Source organism: Cladophialophora carrionii (genome assembly GCF_000365165.1).
Source record: "Cladophialophora carrionii CBS 160.54 unplaced genomic scaffold supercont1.7, whole genome shotgun sequence".
Lineage (NCBI taxonomy): Eukaryota > Fungi > Ascomycota > Eurotiomycetes > Chaetothyriales > Herpotrichiellaceae > Cladophialophora > Cladophialophora carrionii.
In genome coordinates, this window is record NW_008481832.1 from 1,182,880 (window position 1) to 1,202,574 (window position 19,695).

The following is a 19,695-nucleotide window of genomic DNA, read 5'->3' on the forward strand; positions in this document are numbered from 1 at the left end:
TTTTCCCCTCGTCAGGGTTCACGAGGCTGGCTTCCATCTAGCGGGCACCACAGGGGAAAGTGACATGACATCGGCCGAGTCGAATCTCGAGACACCTACTCGTACAAGACCAGCTATCACAGCCAGCTCATGGCCACGAGGGAGTGAGGCAAGACCGCGCCTGGGTCATGCCACCGCCACTCGCCTGTCCAGGGAACAGCTGGGAGGTCGACAGCCGTGGGCCTTGTGCAGGACGACTGATTAAATCCTGACGTGGATCGTTTGATTGCGCGAATGGGGTAATGGACTCGGGAGATGGACTGAAGCTGTAGGACACTGGACAAAGGGTAACGCTCAAGGAGGAGTGAAGAGGTGGGAGTTGCTATCGCCAAGGAGACCAGTAGAGGCCGTGGCCCTGCTCGCCCCGTTTGCAGCCTGCGTTGCCAGTACGCGACTCAGGCGCGTCCGGATCAAATTCAAATTCATCTTCCTCCTTGCGTCGCTTCAGATATGCACAAAGTCCTCGACGACAACGAGCCGGGTCATGGACTTGACCCGTCTTGGCACTGAGTCACGCCCTGGCAACGCTGGTCAAGCTCACTTGGAACCATTTGCACATTCAACATTTAACCGATGGTCTGATATAAGAATGGACCGTGTCCAGGCTCCAGACGCCGCGCACAATTAAGTATACCATTTTTTCCCGCAAGTAAATTCCCAATTGCCAAGGCACGTGGGCATTCGAGTGCCGACAACTCGGGAGCCAGAAAACTGCGATGCGACCCTCGACATGAAGACCGACGGAAAGCCCTAATAAAAGGGAACTGCGAGCAACCTCCTAGGTCTGCTTGTCATAGTTGTCGAAGATTCGGGCTGGAAATGTATTCCGGCAGGCATTTCTCCGGATCGCTCGTATCGATCAGAGCTAATCTGCTACAGTACAGCTTCCAAGACACCCATCATGACCAGGTGTTAGTTAAACGTTCAGATCAAGGCGATCTTGTTCCATAAAGCGAGGCAGAACGGCATGGCTTTCCGTAAATTCTGCGGTCTGAAGCAAGCCCAGCAAGCGCCTGCAGCTGTGTACCGGCCAAAAATATTGTGATAGCGGATCGAGCCGCACAGGTGCGACGTTGGCCCGACGCAAACCCGAATATTGAATATAAATTGACGGGCTTGCGGCCATGATCCGTGAAATTGCCAGAGAGATTGCTGCGCAAAACACAAGGTCGACCCATAACTCCAAACAGGAAGGTCTCGCAGTGCAGTGATGGGGGTGATCAATCATCGATCAGTCCGAAATAGTCGGCAAATTCTTCCAGATCATTGCTGTAGTGGGGTCATGGTGATCGAGAAGGGAAAAGAAATAGAAAAGGTGGCCAGAAGAGGGGAGTAGTGGGTGCTACCGGGTATTGTATGTATTGGGGGCCCGTCGTCGTGAAAAGGGTCATGTATAGGAGCTTTAAAAAAATAAAAAAAATATCGACACCTACAGGATTCGAACCTGTGCTCTGGAAGAAGAGTTAGATTTTACTACAGAAGAGAACGATCATGATGAAACCTACCCCGAAGGAAATGCCTCGACTTGTTTAGCAGGGCACCGCGTTAACCACTCCGCCAAAGTGTCGTGTGAACACTTTTGACGCAAAACTAAGATTTACAAAATATATGAAATTGCTCTAACCTCGGCCGGATGTGAGTGGTCCGTGCTGCCGAGCCGATGACCAAGCCAAATCTGTCCTAACTACGTGGCCTTAAAATGCACTTTTCCCAATGCCTAGCAATGCTGTACATGCCGCTACTCGTAACCAGGTATCTCTACGATGTGTCTAGTGGTGCCTGCGCAACGGATAAGCGCGATTGCATGAACCCCAGTGTTGAACATTCACCCATCCAGACTCAGGCCGGTCGGTCGGTCACCCTGCTGGCCGCATTCCAAAAGCCACGTCGAGGAAGATCAGCAGGGCACCGGGGCTCTCAGCACCAGAGAGACACAGGAAGCCACACAGCTCTCTGCGCTGAACCGAAAATCCTTGGACCAACCGAAACTATAATCCCGCGAAAAGCCTCGCAAGCCAAACATGGACGTATCTCAGTCTACTGTACTCGTACGGCACTCCCATTCGAAGCCGAAAGTTTGCTCCCAACGGCCAACCCCGGAGGAACTGACATCACGGTGGAAACCGGTGGGAACGTACATATTGCAAAATGACGTGCAGTGACATGCCAGCTACGAGTAGGTACAGGTGAGTATTCCGTACAGTACTCGTTACAAGTATGGGTAATGACCACATTTCCAATTCTGAATTGTGAATTGCCATTTCAGCCGGACGCCCCTGGAAGCCAGCACGGGTACTCCATATTCCGAACGTGGACACAGTAGGTAGGAACCATGGGTGCCCAGACAGGCCTCATTCTAATACGTACGGTATCTCTAATTTGTCCCGGTTTGTGTTACCTGCTCTCAACCATGCCGTCCTTTACAGAATATCCCAAGCCGCTCGTCTCCTGCACGCTAAAAATGCAGGGGCAGTCCGCACCCAGTCCGCCTCGATTGGGATGGGATGTGGATATGGCCGTGGATTGGGATTGGGATTCGGACTCGGACCATCTGCGATTTCGAAGCCCAAATATCGGCTTACAGGTATGCAGGCAGGCTGGCACATCCATGCTACTGGGTACCTTGTCCCTCCGGCTACGTACATACATACGTATATAGACGCGATCAGGGACAGATCAACCAAGGAGCAGTGAATGTCTGCCCGCCTGGCCAGGTCAGGTCAGGTCGGGACACCTGAGAACATATCAGATCAGATCAGGTCAGGTCAGTTTCTGTTTCTGTTCAAGCTCAAGTTCAAGTCATGATTGTAATTTCTGCATGCTATCTTCACGATATACCTCAGAGGCCTGTCTTGGCCCTGTCTTTAATCAGATACTGCTTCCTTCGTAAATAACGTAGTCAAATGAGATCCTCCGGTACAGTCTGCCCACTTATATACCTCGTACCTCAATACTTATATACATTTCGACATGTCAAGGAGTGTCCAGTGTATCCACCCAAAGAGAACTCTCCCACCGAACTCCGGCATAGGTGAAAGGAGAATGAACGAGATATAATCACGTTAGTGCTGTCCCGCATCAACTCATCACTGCCATCTTCTTCAAAGTCTCGCTCTGATCCCTTCCCCGAATCGCTCGTCTGCTGCCCTCCTGCCGGTTCCGCGCTCCAGGTCGATCCGTAGAGCCGGCTTGATATATCGCTCCCAGCTCTCGCGGGTGTCAAAGCCGCCTGCCTCCTTGGCCCGAGCGTTGATGGGCAGCTGCCTCGTCCAGCTCATCAGTCTCTCGTAGACGTCCCCGTCCTTGCAGCCCAATGCACTTGCCAGACTTGCGTCGCTGAAATCCCACGCGTCCGTCAGGGCGATGGCGTTGGGGAGTATGGCTTCTAAGAGGGTGTTGGTTTGTTGAGAAGCGATGATTTCGAAGCGCGGGTAGAGGAAGGCCGGAGGCAGGGATGCTGTTGTGGGGGACGAGGTGGGGAGTTGAGGGAAGAGTTGGCTCAGGGCGAAGAGATGGCAGAGCTGAGTGAGGACTGGTTTGATCTGCGCGTCACTGATGGTAGGAAGAGCCAAGTAAAAGGAGGACAACACGAAGTGGGAAATGTGCGCGTGGGCGGCGCGGATGAGAAGGAGCATGTGCGAGTTCCATGCTTGTGGTTTGGGCGTGCCTTCTTTGACCGCCTCATTCAGGGCGGTATGAGCGGTCTTTACATGGTAGTGTGCTCGAATAGCCGAGAGATGATGTAAGTCCTTGAGAGACGTAGGGTCGATGGGTGTTGGGGAAAGGATACCCGGATCATTTGCGAGATAAGCAATTTCGGGAGGGACTTGACTGGATGCGGTCAGTGTTCGTCTACAGAGAAGATCAGGAGCATCACTCACCTTGTTCGGGGCTGCACACTTTCAAACACGTCCATGACCTTCATCAGATATCGGGCCGTTTGCTGCCACATGACCATGTTGTCACCTTCGAGGGTGCAGCATGCGGTGACCATGTTTACAATATCGGGCAGTCCGGAAATGTTGAGATATCCATGGCCGCCACAGCACTTTCTGGCATCTTCCGCCCCGTCGGCGGCGACAGTGGTGAACCAGGCTTTTGCCCCTGCCATCAAGCCATGAGCATGAGTGACAGTGGAATAGTCTCCCTTCCTCAGTCTCGCATCGAGATCGTCCTGGATTTTCCGCGTGATCTTTGATGCAAACGACATGGCATAGGCGCTGGAGAGGAGACTGAACAGGCGGTATTGTTGAGATCTGTAAGCGATGATGGGTATGTCTTGGGACGCCTTGCCCTGGCTATCGAAAGGAAGGGTGCCTTGCTCACGCACCACCGAGTACCGGATCGCAATTGTCACAGCGTATGCCAGTTGAAAAGCCGCGCCAAAAGTGATGAATGTCCGGCTAGACAGCATCGTGCCGTAGACTGCTTCTGCCGGCAGGTATCTCGTAAACTTCCCGTCTGCATCCAGTGCGCAATGGCCCATCAACATATCCGTGCGGGGGATTTTGAAGTTGTCGAAGGAGAGATAGCCATTGTCATTCTGGTTGTACGCAGGCTTCAAGCCGATATCTCCAAGTTCGAGGCCGGGCGTAGCTTGACCGGTCTCCGGGTCCCTGAGCTGAACCAAAAAGGGATGGATTCCGTAGTCCTTGAAGGGTTTACCAGCGGCTGTTCCTGACGGTGAGGGGACAAGCAACCGAGCCATGACAACGCCGTGAGTGGCTGAATACCCAATAGAGCCGGGCCAATACTTAATCGCCGCCAGCTGGGGTGTATGTAGCACAATGGTGTCATCGACAGGGTTGAAGGTTGCCGTGGTTTGGATGCCGGCCACATTTGATCCGTGGCCAAGCTCGGTTTGAATATACGCTCCATTGACGCGGCCTTGGGCAACCAATGGCATCCACTTCCGCTTCTGTTCCGGCGTGCCCATCAGGTCAATGGTCCTGCCGAACAGATTGTAGTGGATTCCAAAGGGACTAGCGTTGGACATTCCATAACGTGGGGTTATCACATCGAAGAGGCTGTGGCCGTGCTTGACCCCATCGATCCAGGCAGCTTTGCCGGTCTGCAGGCCCTCGCGGTAGAGATCCTCCCTGCTCGTGTGGGCATACTGGTCAGGTAGTCGGTCAGGGTCGGTAGCACCAACTGCTTCTTCGACCCGGGACCAGGCGCCGCGCTTTTGCTGAAGCGCGGCCGCTCCTCCGTGTATGATCTGGGCGAGCGCTTCTGTGTCAAAGGTGCCCCGGGCCCGGGCCTGGGCCATCAGGGTCTTCTGATGATTGAGAGCCATTGCTCCTTTGCACGACAAAATGATGTGTCCGTTCGCGGGCACCGGTCTGTTCTCCGACGACGTGTCGGTAAATAGCCACAGTCAAGGGGTCAGAAAGTGAGGAGTGAGAGATTAGCGATGCCCCGAAAGAAATCCACCAGCGAAGCCGTGGTGAAGGTAGTGAATCCCGCTCCCACAATGTGTTGAGTGGCACTCCCAGCGACACCTTATTCTGGGGACCGTTTGACTTTCCCTAGTAGACGCGGACGCTGCAAGAGGACCTGGCCCTTGTGAGGTATTTACCAACTTGAGTCCACTTCAGCTCGGCGCGTAGAGCGACCAGAGGGGTACATGCATGATACCAAGCACCTCCTCTCGGAGTGGCCTGGTCCTCGGACGATAAGATGATCGCTTTCCGGGCGTTCCTGACCCGGTAGAGCGACACCTGCAGACAGACTCGTTTGAGCGTCTCCATCCAGCTCTCCACCAATTGCCGGAGGGGTCTGATGTTGGCGCACTCCTTCGTCCGAGGGGACATGCTGAAGTGGCGGTCCACCTGGCTGTTTTCCTGCAGCCGTTGGGCCATTGCGAGCGTTGGGAATGAGGATAGTCACTCTTGCGTGTGCCCGAGAGCGGAGGGCTTGACAAACGGAGTATAGCCATCACAACCCTCTCCACCGATAAGACGTCCTGGAGTGGGTGGAAGCAAGACAACCCATAGATAGACATTGCTATGATTCGTGCCGTGGGGGAATCAGACTTTCATTGCTGCTGGATGGCGGAGACAACCAATTGTAAGGACAGGCATTCGCCGAGTTGCTCAGAAGGACGTCCTGTCGTGGTCGAAGCCAGAGACATGACCCGATCCACCGAGGTCAAGGTTTGACGCGCAGATATCTCCGTCATTGGGCCAAGGGCCGTCCAAGCGCGCGGCGCTCTTGAGAACTCGGCTACGATGCAACCAGCTCCTTCAGTTGCGGCAGGCGAGGAGACATTGGATACTGGCCTGCTTAGCGTCAAAATGCTGAAGATGTAGTTGCATCTCAGCCAAGGTAGGTCTCAATGGGAGCACAGAATGGCTTGTCAGATCTGCAGGATGAGCGCTGGGCTGGGCCGCGGATGGCAGGCCGGGTCGAGGAGCATGCTCAAGCGACCAGTGAGCAAGACCGGCCACCACACTTCGGGTGAGTTTGACCATGCAAGGAGAGACGAGGGAAGAGGGGACGGCCAGTTCGATTCCAGCGTGCTGGACAGCAGCTGGCCGCAGTCATATCGTGATTCGTCTCTTGACCCGGGTTGTGACGTGGCAGTTTTGGGGCCCGCTCATCGCATTTGTCACGGTATCTCGCTATCGTCGTCACGGGACCAAGTTGCCGGGAGAGGGGTGGGCAGGCCGCAGGCACCGATGGCGCAGCGAGGCGGCAACAGCGAGGACGTCGTCGACATGGAAACAAGCTGATGGCAGCTAGTGGTAGGACAGTGAGCCGCCGCAGGGATGAGCGAGAAGCCAAACTTGTTAAACATCCAGCCTTGCGGCTCGTGCCGAACTTGAAGCGCAGCCTCATGATTGGCTTCTCCGCACCGTCAGACTAGCGCGGGAAGGACACGACTGCTGCCATCGTACAGCACGAGAGAGAAGGATTCGACGTGGTGGGACGGCACTATGGCGACCGTGGCCCGGCTCTTCCAAGAAGCTTGTCGCGCCCGAAGACATGACCGGGTGCACCACGCATGCGTCTGCCTTCCTAGACCGACTAGACCGCGCGAGCTCACCGCCACATTGAAACGAAGACGATCGCCGTCGACGTCGTACCACCAGATCTCTGGCCGAAGGCAGCCTGCAAACATCAGGTCTGCAAGCACGAGCTCCGGGCCGAGTCGTCGCGCCGTCACCGTCACCAGTGACGATGGCCGGTACAACTGGAGCGAGTTGAGCACCGGCGAGAAAGCGGCCAGAGGGACCCAGCAGACGTTCAACTTCCTGCTCGTCTCGCTCGGCTTGGTGGGGACGGTAAGACATCCTCCTCCACGTGCGATGTTTACTGACTGTGTGGTAGATCACCGTGGCGTACTTCTTGTATCAGGAACTCCTCGCCCCCTCATCATCCACGGTCCAATTCAACGCCGCAGTCAGCCGGATTAAATCCTCTCCAGAATGCCGCGCCCTGCTTGGCCCTTCCTCGCAGATACTTGCCTACGGGGAGCCGACCTCGAGTAAGTGGGCTCGTGCTCGTCCCCTTGCGCACTCGACGGAGGTCGACAGACTTGGGACAACGCATCTCCGGATGCATTTCAACGTGGAGGGCAAGGACAGTGGAGTCAGAGGAGTGGTCACCGTGCATATGACAAAACCCAAGGATGGAGACAGGTTGGAATATCAACTTCTGAGTTTATCAGTAAAAGGCCACGAGACGGTGTACTTGGAGAACAAAGCCGCTGAAAGGGGAATCAAAGGCCAGGCTGCCAAGATGTTCGGTGTCCAGTGGCGGTAGCGAGCGAGACGTGGTGGAGGAACGAGGATGTGAAGTGTGAATCGACCATGGTTGCGCATGTGGAAAAGTACGAGGGCCCATTTAGCAGGCGTGACTTCTCTCGCGATAGACCGATACCCTTGAGCCTCCCGCATGTCGTCTTTGAACAGTCATGACTGCTTCAACTATGTAATGCCGTCTGCCACCAGAAGCATGCTCGTAGTTGCACACGCAGCCCGAGCGGCCAGGCTCTCTGTGCCGCATGTCCAACCTCAGCCGTAACCAACCAGCCCAGTCATTTCATGCGGGCACCTCGTCGCGCTTCAGCACCTGGATCTTGGTTCCGACTGCGGTCGCCACAGCGGGTGTCGGGCTGGCGTTCTCTTCACCTTCAGTTTTCTCGTCAGCAGAGACGGGCTGCCGTCTATGACTCGTGATGTCAATGCCCAAGACACCACCAATATATCCTCCCCTCTCACCGGGCACACTAAACTCGCGGAAGGTATATCCCCATTCATTTAACCAATTGCGCACGCCTTTCCCGACCTTGTCTTTTCCGTTCTTGCTATGGTGACCGGTGCCCGTGATGGCGTAGATAATCCTCCGGCCTGTGTTGGAGTGGCTGAGCAGGATGTTCTCGAGGTATTCGATCGCCTCTTCCGGGTGAAGACCATGTAAATCGATGTAGAGTTCTTCATCGTCGTCACCGCGGGATGTCGAGAGATGCTTGTTGCGTTCTTCGTACAGCGCTTTAGCCGCCTCACGATGAGCTTTGCGCATGGCGTCATTTTCTGCTTGGCCCCGGAGGGACAGAGCTTTGGCGGCGCGAGCGTCGTTGCGGTTCCATGCTTGGGCCGCACTATACTGTGTCAGTCGTTCCTTTTCCAGCGGCCGAACAACTAACCTTTGCAGAAATTTGTTGCGTATGCTGCCATGCTTGATTGCCTCCTGTCTATATTTGAGGTATTGCTGATTGGCACGAGCACCAGTCTCCAACCATGGAATATGCTGAGGCTCGGGTATTTTACGTGCTGCGGCGCTCTCAGAGCCGCCGTACGTTCTGATCTTTCGTCCTGTTTCCACCTTGCGTTGCTGGCCGAGGGCCGGGGATGGTGACATGCGGACCACGTCAGCGAGCGAAGAGGGCGTTTCCTTCTCTGCGCTTCCATGGCCGTGTCTCGACCGGTGTCCATGGTGCTTGGTTCCTCGTTTGGCCGAGCCCAAGGTAGGGAATGCGTCGGGGTCGTCCATGGACAGCGAAGAAGGTGTCTCAGGTCGGTTTTGGTGACGCGAATTGGGTCGAGAATGAGGTCGAGACCCAGGACCCAGGCCCAGAGTACCCCGGTTTTTCTGGTTGGCAGGCACAAAGGTGTTGCCAGCCATCAAGCCAGCCTGAAGGGCGCTCCTCGCGCTTGGGTGGCCGAGTGCAGGAAACTGATCGTATTGATCTTGAAGCTGGAATGCCTGGATAGCAGTGCTGTCGCCGAGACTAACTTGGTTCACCAACAAGGCCGGGTCATGAGAGAACTGGCACGCGTCTCCGGCAAGACAATTGCCGTTCATCCAGTATCTGTAGTGAAGCGTCAGCACAGGGAAGCAGAGGAAGCGCATGAGCCGACTCACTTGCATAAATAAGCACTGGTATCGTGTGCAAAACGACAGTCGGCACGGAGGCAAGAGCCAGAAGCCAGCCAGTACTTACAGACTATAGGGCTCTTGTGGGTGCTAGGAGAGGCGGGACGAACTGGATGGACTGCCATGGATTTGCCGACCAGCACCGCAGCTTCTGTGCTTGGCACCCCCGTGTATTGCTGATCCGCGGTGTCCGTCCCCAGCAGAGATGCGATGGTGGCTCCCAGATCATATGAATTCTTGTTGAGGGCCTGCTCGATCTCGTCGTCAGTCTTGCGGTCGCCCAGTACGGAGCGCAGAATGTCGTATGGACTCATGTCCGGTTGAGGAACCCATTCTGGCGCAGCGGCACTGAGGCCACCAGTGGCTGTGGAAGGAGCATTGCTGCCCGTCTCGTCAGCAAGGAGCCAGTCCACATTCTCATGCCCGTAATCTCCATAGATGTCAGGTGCTGGGCTGGCGTCAGAGAACTCGTATGCGTTCAGACTAGGGCTGTGGGGTATCGGTTGGGCCATAGCAAGTCGCGGCGAAGGTCGAGGGGACACAAACGGAGACTGCATACTGGACTTCTGCCGGGAGAAGCTCGGGCGAGAGGCAGGAAAGCCCGCCGACATGGCGGGGCTGGACGACAGCGGAGGAGGGGATCCTAGGGGTGTCGGGGCACGATTGACCTGCCAGGGAGCAGGAGATGACTTGCGAATGACATGGTGTCGTAGAGGAGTTTCAGCCGACTCCCCCCGTTGTGCGTTCCGGTGTTTCCATAACGCGTCAAGGACAGCGTTCTCCAGGGCAGAACCCTTCAGACCATACTCCTTGCCCAGTAACTCCTCTAGACGCTCTATCTTGTCCTCTTCTTCTATTGCCGCATCTTCTAGGACGGGACGACACTGGTCGTATTGCTCGTCAGAGATCATTTCGGTCGTTATGGTATTCTATTTGTATGATTCGTGTATAAGGACTGGGGGACTTGGCGGCGACGGCTGGCCCTCGACATGAACGTCTTCTTCTGGGACGGGGATCGTTGCCACCGCGAATGGGGATCGGGAGCGGGTACAGCTGCTGTATTCGCTTATTTCAAGTAATCTGATGCATGCTTCTGTTGAAAGCACAGCCGGCGCTTGGTCGGACAAGCCTCGCCGCTCGTCCAGGTCTCAACGCTCAAAGCACCGCGGTCGCTCGTGCCGAGATGCGAAGCGCAGACAAGCTCATGAAGCGGATGTTTGCCGGGTAGAACTGTGAAAGTGGTGTACGAAGTAACAGACTTGCTGTTTGGGATGCAGTGGATTGCGTGAGGGAGGGAGGAGGCGGGAGTCCTTGGAGGGGAGACGGCCACTTGGGACCAAGAGTCGAGAATAAGTCGAACAACAGAATGGAAGCTCCCGCGAGCACATGCAGCGGAAACGGATCCTGCTAAGATAGAGAAAGATGTGGAGGGTGTTCGTCGCGAGTCCGAAGGGTGCAGGGGCTGTGCACGGGATCGAAGGTCGTCGATGAGGTAGTTGGGTAAGTGATTGAATGAATGGTGGAGGAGGTGGCTATCCGTTCATGCCCCCCCCGGAGCTTTGGGTTCCCCTAATTAAGCCACCTCCACGCAGAGATTCAGCTAAGATTCAGCTAAGTAACTCTTCCGGTAAGGGAGCCTGAGCATGCCATTTTAGCTATGCGCGCAAGCACTATGCCTGGTCGGTACGAGTAGGTTCAGGTTGCTCGGTTTGCCAACCCTTACGAGTACCCGGTATCCTCGCAGCTGGTAATCCACACAGTACTCCGTACTGCGTATGCGCTCGACCTGGAGGGATCAGCATCGCATCCCCAGGAGCTTAATACTCTCGGTTCGTGAACCAGTGACGTACCATGGGGCCACCCTAAAGTCCCTTTGGCCACGCGCCGTTGAACCAGCACAAGCATTTTCGGGCTGACACTGATCCGAAACTGTATGAATTGCAAGCCGCAGTCTTCCATCATCAACAGTTCATGTCATCTCTACTTTCACGTCTGCCTACCAGTTTCTCCCGAACGGCTGTCCTCGATCAAACACCATATCAGCTTCATTAAAGATGGTTACTGTCTGCATTGGTTGATATCCGCACCGTCCGTCTTCTCCCCCCCCTCCTTCGACGAGCCTTTCAAGTGCAATCTCGTCCCGGGCTTACTCGCGATTCACCCGACCTCACTACGTTCAGCTCCCTCCTTGTCGGACGCCACCATGGTCACCACCCATGTGTCCCTCCCTGACTCAGACGATGAAGCTCCACCGCCCGGATTGCTGAGTCCCTGGAGGCCTCCCCGACGCTCCATGTCCACCGGCGGCAGAAGTTCTCCCTTCGTTCAGAGCCGCTCCGCAGCCTGGCGCGACGAGCTGATCAATAACACTGAGAAGTTGAGGCGCCGCGTGTACAAGGTGTGGGGTGGTTTGACGTTGTTTCAAAAGGTCCTTAGTGGCATCGCTCTGCTTGCATTGGGCGTGCTGGGTATTCTGTTCCTGGTTTTCAACGAGCGCATCTTCAGCTGGCTCGAGCCTCTTGCGGAGCGCTGGAAACATACGACCGGCGGCTGGACCATACTGTGGGCGGTCGTATTCCTGTGCGCTTTCCCTCCGGTAATCGGCTACTCGACCGCGGGCACAACGGCCGGTTTTGTCTACGGTGTCTGGGAGGGCTGGCTGATCCTGGCCAGTGCGACCGTGGTCGGATCATTTTGCGCCTTCGTCGTCTCCAGGAGCCTTTTGCGAAAGTGGGTTGAGCGGATGACCGCGAATGACAAGAGATTCGCCGCATTCAGTCTAATCCTGAAGCACGATGGGCTCAAATTGCTGGCCATGATCCGGCTCTGCCCTCTGCCTTATTCCCTCTCCAACGGCGCCATGTCGACGTTTCCCACCGTCAGTCCATATGCGTATGCCTTGGCAACCGCCATGGTAACGCCGAAACTGTTGGTTCACGTCTTTATCGGGAGTCGCCTGGCGGTCATTGCGCGGACACGGGAGAAGATGACCATGGGCGACCGAGCCATCAACTATGGGAGTATTGCACTGGGCGCCATCATCGGAGCATCAACGGGCTTTTACATCTACAGACAGACTATGGCTCGAGCCCGAGAGCTCGAGGCCGAAGAAGCCAACCATGTCCGAGACTCTACCAGACGGACAGGCCATCTGCCGGCGGAGTTCAGTGACGACCCTGAAGCGCAAGCCGCTGCAAACACGCTCGCACGGGACGACGACCGGATAGACTATTTCGACGATTCGTCTAATGAGCAGTCCGAGTACCATGATGAGTCTGATAACGATCACGACGTTTTCGGGAAGGGAGACGGGGACGAAGACGAACCCGTGACCGCCAACATCACTCTGCATCCACAGAAGAAATGAGCATGGGGGGCCGGATGTCTGGTTTGAGAAGTCCGAAATCACCGTTATAGAATATACTGCATAGACTAGATGGCGTGTCCTGTGATGAGCACGACGAATGCATAACCTACGGACGACTCACTGTACTAGCGCAGAGCACGTCGCTGAGAATGATATTATCGATAAGTTCAGTTGCTGGCGGTCGCCCGAGACTGCGAGGATGATCAAGGCATATTCTTCTTGAGAACGCCTCTACAAGAAATAGCGTAGGAGTTATGGTATTGCCAGTGCGAGTAGCTCCATCACCATCATCCGGCCCCACCAAGCATCAAACACCAACGGCCACGAACTCAGAAGAACACCATTTCCAACAGGGTCGTATCGCATTTTCGCGTTGTCCAATAGCGAGTGCGTCACGCGTTACGGGCAAATGCATCCGGCTGCGTCATTGCTCTCTGCGCTCACTATACGAGTTACCTCGCCCCCAATTTCTCGAAGCCTTACAGCCACTTCACACGACGTCTTGTCTCTTTGTGCGTTGTCTCGTCCTTGGCTGGACTTGTGGTTCTTGCTCTCTGGGTTTGCTCTAGAGCAGGTCCCCGCCTCACTCTGTGTGCTGCATTCCCACCACGCCTTCTTTGGCGATCCACTTGCATACATCCATATGGAGCAGTCTCGGCAGTAGACCGCCTGACCCGAGCCTGTCAGGCTTTCTCAGTCGTTGACCCAGTTGAGCCTCCACCAGGATCGCTGATGCAGTAGCAATGAGGCTACGGCCGCCCGTCTCCTCGGCTGGAGCCTCGCCGGTCATTTCTGAACTGCCATAAAATGGCCCCCCACGGCCTCGACCCAATCTCTCCAAGGCCTCCTTCGCCTCAATCTCCGCCTCGGTTTGTCGATGGCTACTTTCCTCAACAACCCTCTCCTCCGATGGCCATCCACAGTGATGACCGGGTGCTTCAATTGATCCAACAACTCGAAGCAGACCGTAAGGTTTTCGACAAGCTCATCGACGCTCTAAGTCAGGCCCTTAAGTCCCAGCCGGACCGGAACGATCCTCGCCCTACCGAGACATCCCTCCCATCTGCCGCTTCTACATCCTCTCTGCCAGTGTCTGACGTCGCTCGACAGCCTCAACAACCAAAAAGACGGACGACCAGTCTGACGAGTCATTCAGCCCTCAGCCGCCACGTCCTAGAGCAACACAATCACTCCCGCCAACCCAAGGATTCGATTTATACCGGAGATGGAAGTTCTGACAGCGACGACGACGAGTCGTTCTTCGCCCAGGAGACATTGCCGCCGCAAGACTTCTCCGAGAGTGATCTGATCGAGCATCTGCAGACACATACATGGGATAAATACAGCCAATACATACTCCAAGACCTTCTGCAAAACATCGACTTGCTTTCCGTTGGCATTTTCGTCAAGGATAGGCACCATCAGACGGATGCTAATCACCAACATGCTGACATCTACCACGTTGGCACCGATGGCGCACCTGTCCGTTTATCCACGGGTGGTTCGGATGAAGGCCCGCTGGCCTCTTGGGAAGCGTTGAAGAGTATCAACAGCAATGCCTCCAGGAAGCAAGCTGTGGGCCGTATCATCATTGTGCGAGAGCCCGCGTCGAGCCTGTTCGCTGCGCTGCACCTCACCATGCACGAATACTTCGACATGGACTCGATCTACAAAATTTTGATCGATGATGACACCCCGAGTAAAGCAATTACCAAGGGCTACCTCGAGAAGGACCAGCGTCGGCAACGATCCATTGTATTTGTCTTCAAATATCACACTATTGTGGGAGAAGGACGGGCTCCCCTCCACTGGCAGAGCCATGACGACGACCTAGATCCTTCAAAGGATCACATTCCTCTGGCGACGTAAGCATTTCGGACTTGGGGTTTCCAACTCGACACAGACTAACAGACGTTCGCAGGTGTTCCTCCGTCGTCGGCCTGTCGCTGGCAGGGAATCCCGCTTATACGCTACGGCGGAATTCCAGAAAGAGCAAATTGGTACTTGGGAACGTCTACGACCCCTTCGCACCATGGCATGTGCTATCGATACAGTGCTTTCCGGACTGGAACTCGAACGTGGAGGCACATGACCACAATCATCACTACTGTAACGGACCCGACGCGTTCTTGGCCACTCTCTTGTCCGAATATCGAGACGCAATCAAGCGGTTCAAGGTGGTGCATAAGAAGATTCAAGGGCTGGCAACACCGCCAAATAGCTCCATCTTCGACAGTGCCTTGCGAGACGAACTGCTCTTCGAGAACAACAGATTCACCTATTCACGTCGCTACTTCTGGGCGTCACAAACACTGGGTCTGTTAAGCAACGAAATCAGGGACATGATCGCAACCTACAAAGACACCTTCACAGATGAGTTCTGGACTGGAGAACACAAGACGCTCTTTCCGGGCACAAAGGACCAGTCGCCGCGCTACAACAACTGGAGGAAGAAATTGGTCCATACTCGGAGACATTTTGAGAAGGAAATGTCCCATCTGGAAGAGGTCTTCCAGACGTTTCAGGATCAACAAAAGCAGATTAAGAATCTTCGTGAATGGTTGTTTTCTGGGACCTCCGTGCTAGAAAGCAGAGAAGCTGTCAGCATGGCCAAGATCACGGTCGAACAAGGGTATAACATCCGGCTGTTGACGCTCGTCACGCTGTTCTACCTTCCCCTGAGCTACGTGACAGGTATCTATGGGAGTACGTTTGCCCCGATTTCGTTATGCCATTCGCTGACATGATCTAGTGACAAATATGCCCCCCGAGGACTCTTTTCTACCGTTCGCGCTGACGACAGTGGGGATCTGCGTACCCACGTACCTACTCATCCTTATCGTGAACAATCCCGAAACCTTCAAAAAGGTGCTGGCCAATGTCGGGCTATTCTTCACCAGAATTACAGCAATCCCAGCACCCAAGAGATCCAAGAAGCTCAGGGAAAAGATCCTCGAGCACAAGATGCCGCATCTGGAAGTCCAACCTGAAATGCACAGGTCTGCCACGTTTGCCAGCTTGGAAGCGAGGTTATCGCAGGAATTGACTCAGGAGCCTTCTCTGCGCGGATCGCAAGGTTTCATGCAAGCTACTCGACGAATGTCCCAGACCATCACGAATCACCTGCACGGCGCAAGCGGACGACATTCTTCGCAGGCAGCGACCCGCATGCCGCCTAGGTTGTCTACATATCCAGAATCACAGAAGGGGTTGGCAGGAGGTCGTATGCGGTCCAGCACCATAAAATTCGAGGAGCCATTCTCAAGCCCAATGAAATGGCGCACGGAGGAATCACAGGCAACTACAGTTCGGGATTTCGAAAAGTCTACTTCGAATATTTCCGCAATCTCACCAACGGAAAGCCCTGCTCTGCCAGCAGTTGTTCTCACTAGTCCAATTGGATCACCATTGTCGTCTCCGCCGCAGAGAGGCCTGCTGCGGCCGCCAGACTCACGACGACGAGGAAGGAGTCTCAGCCCGCGGAGTGGAGGTGGCGCAAGGTCGCTCTTCGGTAGACTTGGCGGCCGATTGTCGTCGGCGCTGCCATCGCCAAAGTCATCAGAGCCAGGAAGTCCCATGGAGACAGTATAACATCGACGTTAACAAGTACGAACTCAGTAGCTCCACCTGGATGCAATCTCGGATGCGAGGAACGAGCTAGACGAGGGGATATGTGAGTTGTATGGTGGGGTTCAACGCAGCCGCGACCAGAAGACCGACGTGTCTGACGAAGCGTGTCACCAGACCGGAACCAATGTCGAAACGATCAAATGAATGTTTAGTCCCTTACGAAGACACGAGACGAGACGAGATGATGTATAGTAAGACTTTGCAGATCAACACTACAAAATCGATGACGACCGAGCAACCATTAAATCAATGACGGGTTCAAGAGCCAACAGACAAGCGAACAAGCGAGTGGACGAACTAACGATTTTAACGACTGAATGAATATAAGCATGCAGGACCATCAAAAGGCATATGTCGGGCGTCGGCCATTCTACCAGCAGTGTGTGACAGTGATGCTTGATCGGTCGCCTCACGGCCCTTCTGGAAAGAAATTTGTACTGCACCTTGGTCAATGCAGATGGCAGATGCAAGCTATATAGCGTAGACAAAATGTATATATGTGAATACACATACACATACGTAAACTGGTAGGGTCCGACGGTCCGACGATCTCGGTCTATTGTACACAGGGACTACACCACCGGTGTATGAGTATGTGTATGAGTACAGTACTCCGTACCGGGCACGCTTTTCCATTGGAAGAAGAAGCAGAAGAAGAAAAGGGCAAAACATTGCTTGATCACTTCCCAGTGGTTGTTGATATGATTGCCTTCTCTGCCTGGCTGGGCTGGCTGTCTGCTTATGCCCTGCCCACACCTCACCCCAGCTGGATAGAACGAGTTGCTCAGAGCAGGCTGCTGTCCAGGCAGAACTCTGCGTCCGCACTCGCACCGGTACAGTACTTGTTGAACTTGTATTTTTGTATTGAGGCAGATGTCCATCGAACCTGGATAACCGATCGATCGATCAATCGATCAACCACGCGAAAGGGGACTCACTCTCCCTCCTTCCTGAACAGAACCAGACGAGACCACACGACACGCCCAGACGCCTCATTTCCATGTCTCCCGTAAACAACTCCGTGGAACCCCCTCGGGTACATAGATATATATGTATGTGTTGCCTTGATGCATGCGTGGCTGGATGGCTGGATGTAACATACGTACGTAACGTACGTATGCTTGTGTCGTCTCCTCCTCGCTCATACACATTCCAGAGCATGGTTGTCACCGCTAGTACAGTACAATACACTAGGGACTTCAGAGCTGAGGAGGAGTTGAGGTCCCTTGTCCGCCGTCCCCACTCGCCTCGTGCCGCATTTTTCTGTCTCATCATGACGGAACAGCTCTCCGGGAGCCGGGATTTGGTGCTCTTCCGCTACTCGTAGGTGGTTCGCATTGCCGTCTGCCAAGGTATCGCTCCTCGGGCTGATTGAACACCGCTTCACTGTTAACTCGGGCCCTTCTCGGCCTTGATATTTCTCCGAACGAAAATGTCCTGGATGTGGAAGAGCAGGCATGGATAGACACGACGAGATACCAATGCCCGTAATGTGCCTTGGTTGTTGGTTCAGATCCCAAAGATGGACGTGCTGGTGGCAGTGGCGGTTGCAATGGCAGTAGCACGTATCATCCCGTCCGGTCCCGTCCGGTCCCGTCCCCTCTGTTCGCACAGCGCCTCGTCGCTTCTCGGACATGACGAAGACAAGCTCAAACAAACTCCACGCTACGCGTGGACGGAATTCGCTTGACCTTTCGTTGCCCATTTCCAACCCAGCGAGACAGGCACTCAGTTCGTGTCTGGATCAGACCTTCACATGCCGGCCCTCCCGCTCCACCACCTTGACAAGTCCCTTGTACGTCTCGGCCCAAGTCTCTGTTTCCGACTCGGGCCCCTTATCCTTATCCTTCTTGTCCGCGGCTTTCTTGCCCACGTCCCGACTCACCATCACGACACTGGTCGGGCGTTTCGTCATGCCCGCGATGCCCAGCTCCGCCCGGCTGGTCACGTAAATGTAAGGGATGTGATGGTCCTCCGCCAGCACGGGGATGTGGCTGATCACGTCCATGGGCGAGATGTCCGCGGCGAGGATGACGATGCCGACGGGCAGGGACTCGTTGTCCTGAGAGGAGGGAGACTTTCGCAGCGCTTTGACGACTTCCTTGACGCCACGTTTGAGGGTGCGGTGCGCCGCGGCTGCAGGGAACAGAGATTAGCATTTCACATCAGACAGAGATGATCAGGCCCTTCCGCTGAGAACCGAGTCGCAAACAGAAACAGGGTGGCTCCAGTACGTACCTTTCTTGACACTCTTGAACACCTTCTTCGCGACCTTCTCGTCCGCAAGGGGATTCGCGAACGGGACGAGCGCGCCCACAGGCCGCACGACAGAAGCTTGGCCCTCCTTCTTGGGATGGGCTTCGGGTTTGGCATTCTTGAGACTCGTCACGGCTTCTCCTTTTTCCTCGCCCTCTTCATCTTCGCCTTCGTCGTCGTCGTCCTCCTCAGAGTCCTCACCACCCGCACCATTCATTGTCGTATCTTCTTCTTCTTCACTGGAGACTTCATCCCCAGCCGTGTCCTTCACGTCCTCGTCCTCTTCACTTTCGTCGTCCTCGGCGTCCTTGGCCGCCTCAATCTCATCCAACGCCCTCTCCGCACGGGCCTTCTTCTTCTCCAGATCCTTCTTGCCGTTCACCTCCTTTTCCTTCTTGGACTTGGACTTGGTCACGCCGCCCTTCTTCGCCAATTTCTCCACCTTGCGAGCATGTTTTGCGGCCTTGCGCTCCGCTTTGGCCGCCGCCTTGGCCGCCGCTTTCGAGGCCTTGGAGCTTCCCGTCGCGGACGATTTATCTTTCGCCATTGTAAATGAAAGGTACGAGGGGAGATTGTGCGTCCGTCGCGAACGTCACGTCTGTGGAAGCGTGCGAGCTCTATCAAGAGCAAAGACAGAGTCCTTTTGAGAGGGTTGTAGAAGCGTGCGAGCTCTAGCAAGAGTACTCCGTAAAGACAGACAGTCTTCCTTTTTGAGAGGGTCCGTGCGAAAGTCGTGGACCTAAAGCACTAGCACTTTCTGGCAGCACCCGCCGCGTGCGCTGAGAGACCGAAGAATGAAGGGTGAACGGTGGAGAGCGATATGGAGCCGGGACTTGCACCTCGTACTGCTCTGCTCTGCTCTGCTCTACTCTGCTCAACTCGACTCGACCGACTCTCGTGGCTCGAAATTTGGACAGACTTCTCCGCACCTTGTGCAGGAAAAAAAAAGAGACGGCGGTCCAGTTTCGGTGTCAAGCTTTGAAAATTGGGCTGGAGTTTGCTGCCGCTAGAGCGAGAGAGGG

General features: G+C 55.0%; 6 protein-coding genes and 1 non-coding gene across 7 annotated transcripts; 3 read left to right on the top strand and 4 right to left on the bottom strand.

The window, feature by feature from the left end:
* Nucleotides 1-1,462: 1,462 nt before the first annotated feature.
* Nucleotides 1,463-1,606, bottom strand: G647_08501. Its single transcript has one exon. It is a non-coding gene; the product is annotated as a tRNA-Ser (tRNA).
* A 1,534-nt stretch (nt 1,607-3,140) lies between these two features.
* G647_08502 (uncharacterized protein) lies at nt 3,141-5,335 on the bottom strand (the record flags this gene model as incomplete). Its single annotated transcript, XM_008732811.1, has 2 exons — nt 3,141-3,870; nt 3,921-5,335. 2 exons carry the CDS (start codon nt 5,333-5,335, stop codon nt 3,141-3,143), a joined length of 2,145 nt encoding a protein of 714 aa, XP_008731033.1.
* Nucleotides 5,336-6,977: 1,642 nt separating this feature from the next.
* On the top strand, nt 6,978-7,806 carry G647_08503 (uncharacterized protein; the record flags this gene model as incomplete). The annotated part of the gene is made up of 2 exons (XM_008732812.1): nt 6,978-7,325; nt 7,372-7,806. The coding sequence occupies 2 exons, from the start codon at nt 6,978-6,980 to the stop codon at nt 7,804-7,806; spliced, it is 783 nt and encodes a 260-aa protein (XP_008731034.1).
* Nucleotides 7,807-8,085: 279 nt separating this feature from the next.
* Nucleotides 8,086-10,331, bottom strand: G647_08504 (uncharacterized protein; the record flags this gene model as incomplete). Its single annotated transcript, XM_008732813.1, has 3 exons — nt 8,086-8,644; nt 8,690-9,355; nt 9,409-10,331. The coding sequence occupies 3 exons, from the start codon at nt 10,329-10,331 to the stop codon at nt 8,086-8,088; spliced, it is 2,148 nt and encodes a 715-aa protein (XP_008731035.1).
* Nucleotides 10,332-11,623: 1,292 nt separating this feature from the next.
* Nucleotides 11,624-12,787, top strand: G647_08505 (uncharacterized protein; the record flags this gene model as incomplete). Its single annotated transcript, XM_008732814.1, has 1 exon — nt 11,624-12,787. The coding sequence occupies one exon, from the start codon at nt 11,624-11,626 to the stop codon at nt 12,785-12,787; it is 1,164 nt and encodes a 387-aa protein (XP_008731036.1).
* An 807-nt stretch (nt 12,788-13,594) lies between these two features.
* On the top strand, nt 13,595-16,378 carry G647_08506 (uncharacterized protein; the record flags this gene model as incomplete). The annotated part of the gene is made up of 3 exons (XM_008732815.1): nt 13,595-14,652; nt 14,709-15,493; nt 15,540-16,378. 3 exons carry the CDS (start codon nt 13,595-13,597, stop codon nt 16,376-16,378), a joined length of 2,682 nt encoding a protein of 893 aa, XP_008731037.1.
* A 1,783-nt stretch (nt 16,379-18,161) lies between these two features.
* G647_08507 (uncharacterized protein) lies at nt 18,162-19,220 on the bottom strand (the record flags this gene model as incomplete). Its single annotated transcript, XM_008732816.1, has 2 exons — nt 18,162-18,553; nt 18,656-19,220. The coding sequence occupies 2 exons, from the start codon at nt 19,218-19,220 to the stop codon at nt 18,162-18,164; spliced, it is 957 nt and encodes a 318-aa protein (XP_008731038.1).
* Nucleotides 19,221-19,695: the final 475 nt, after the last annotated feature.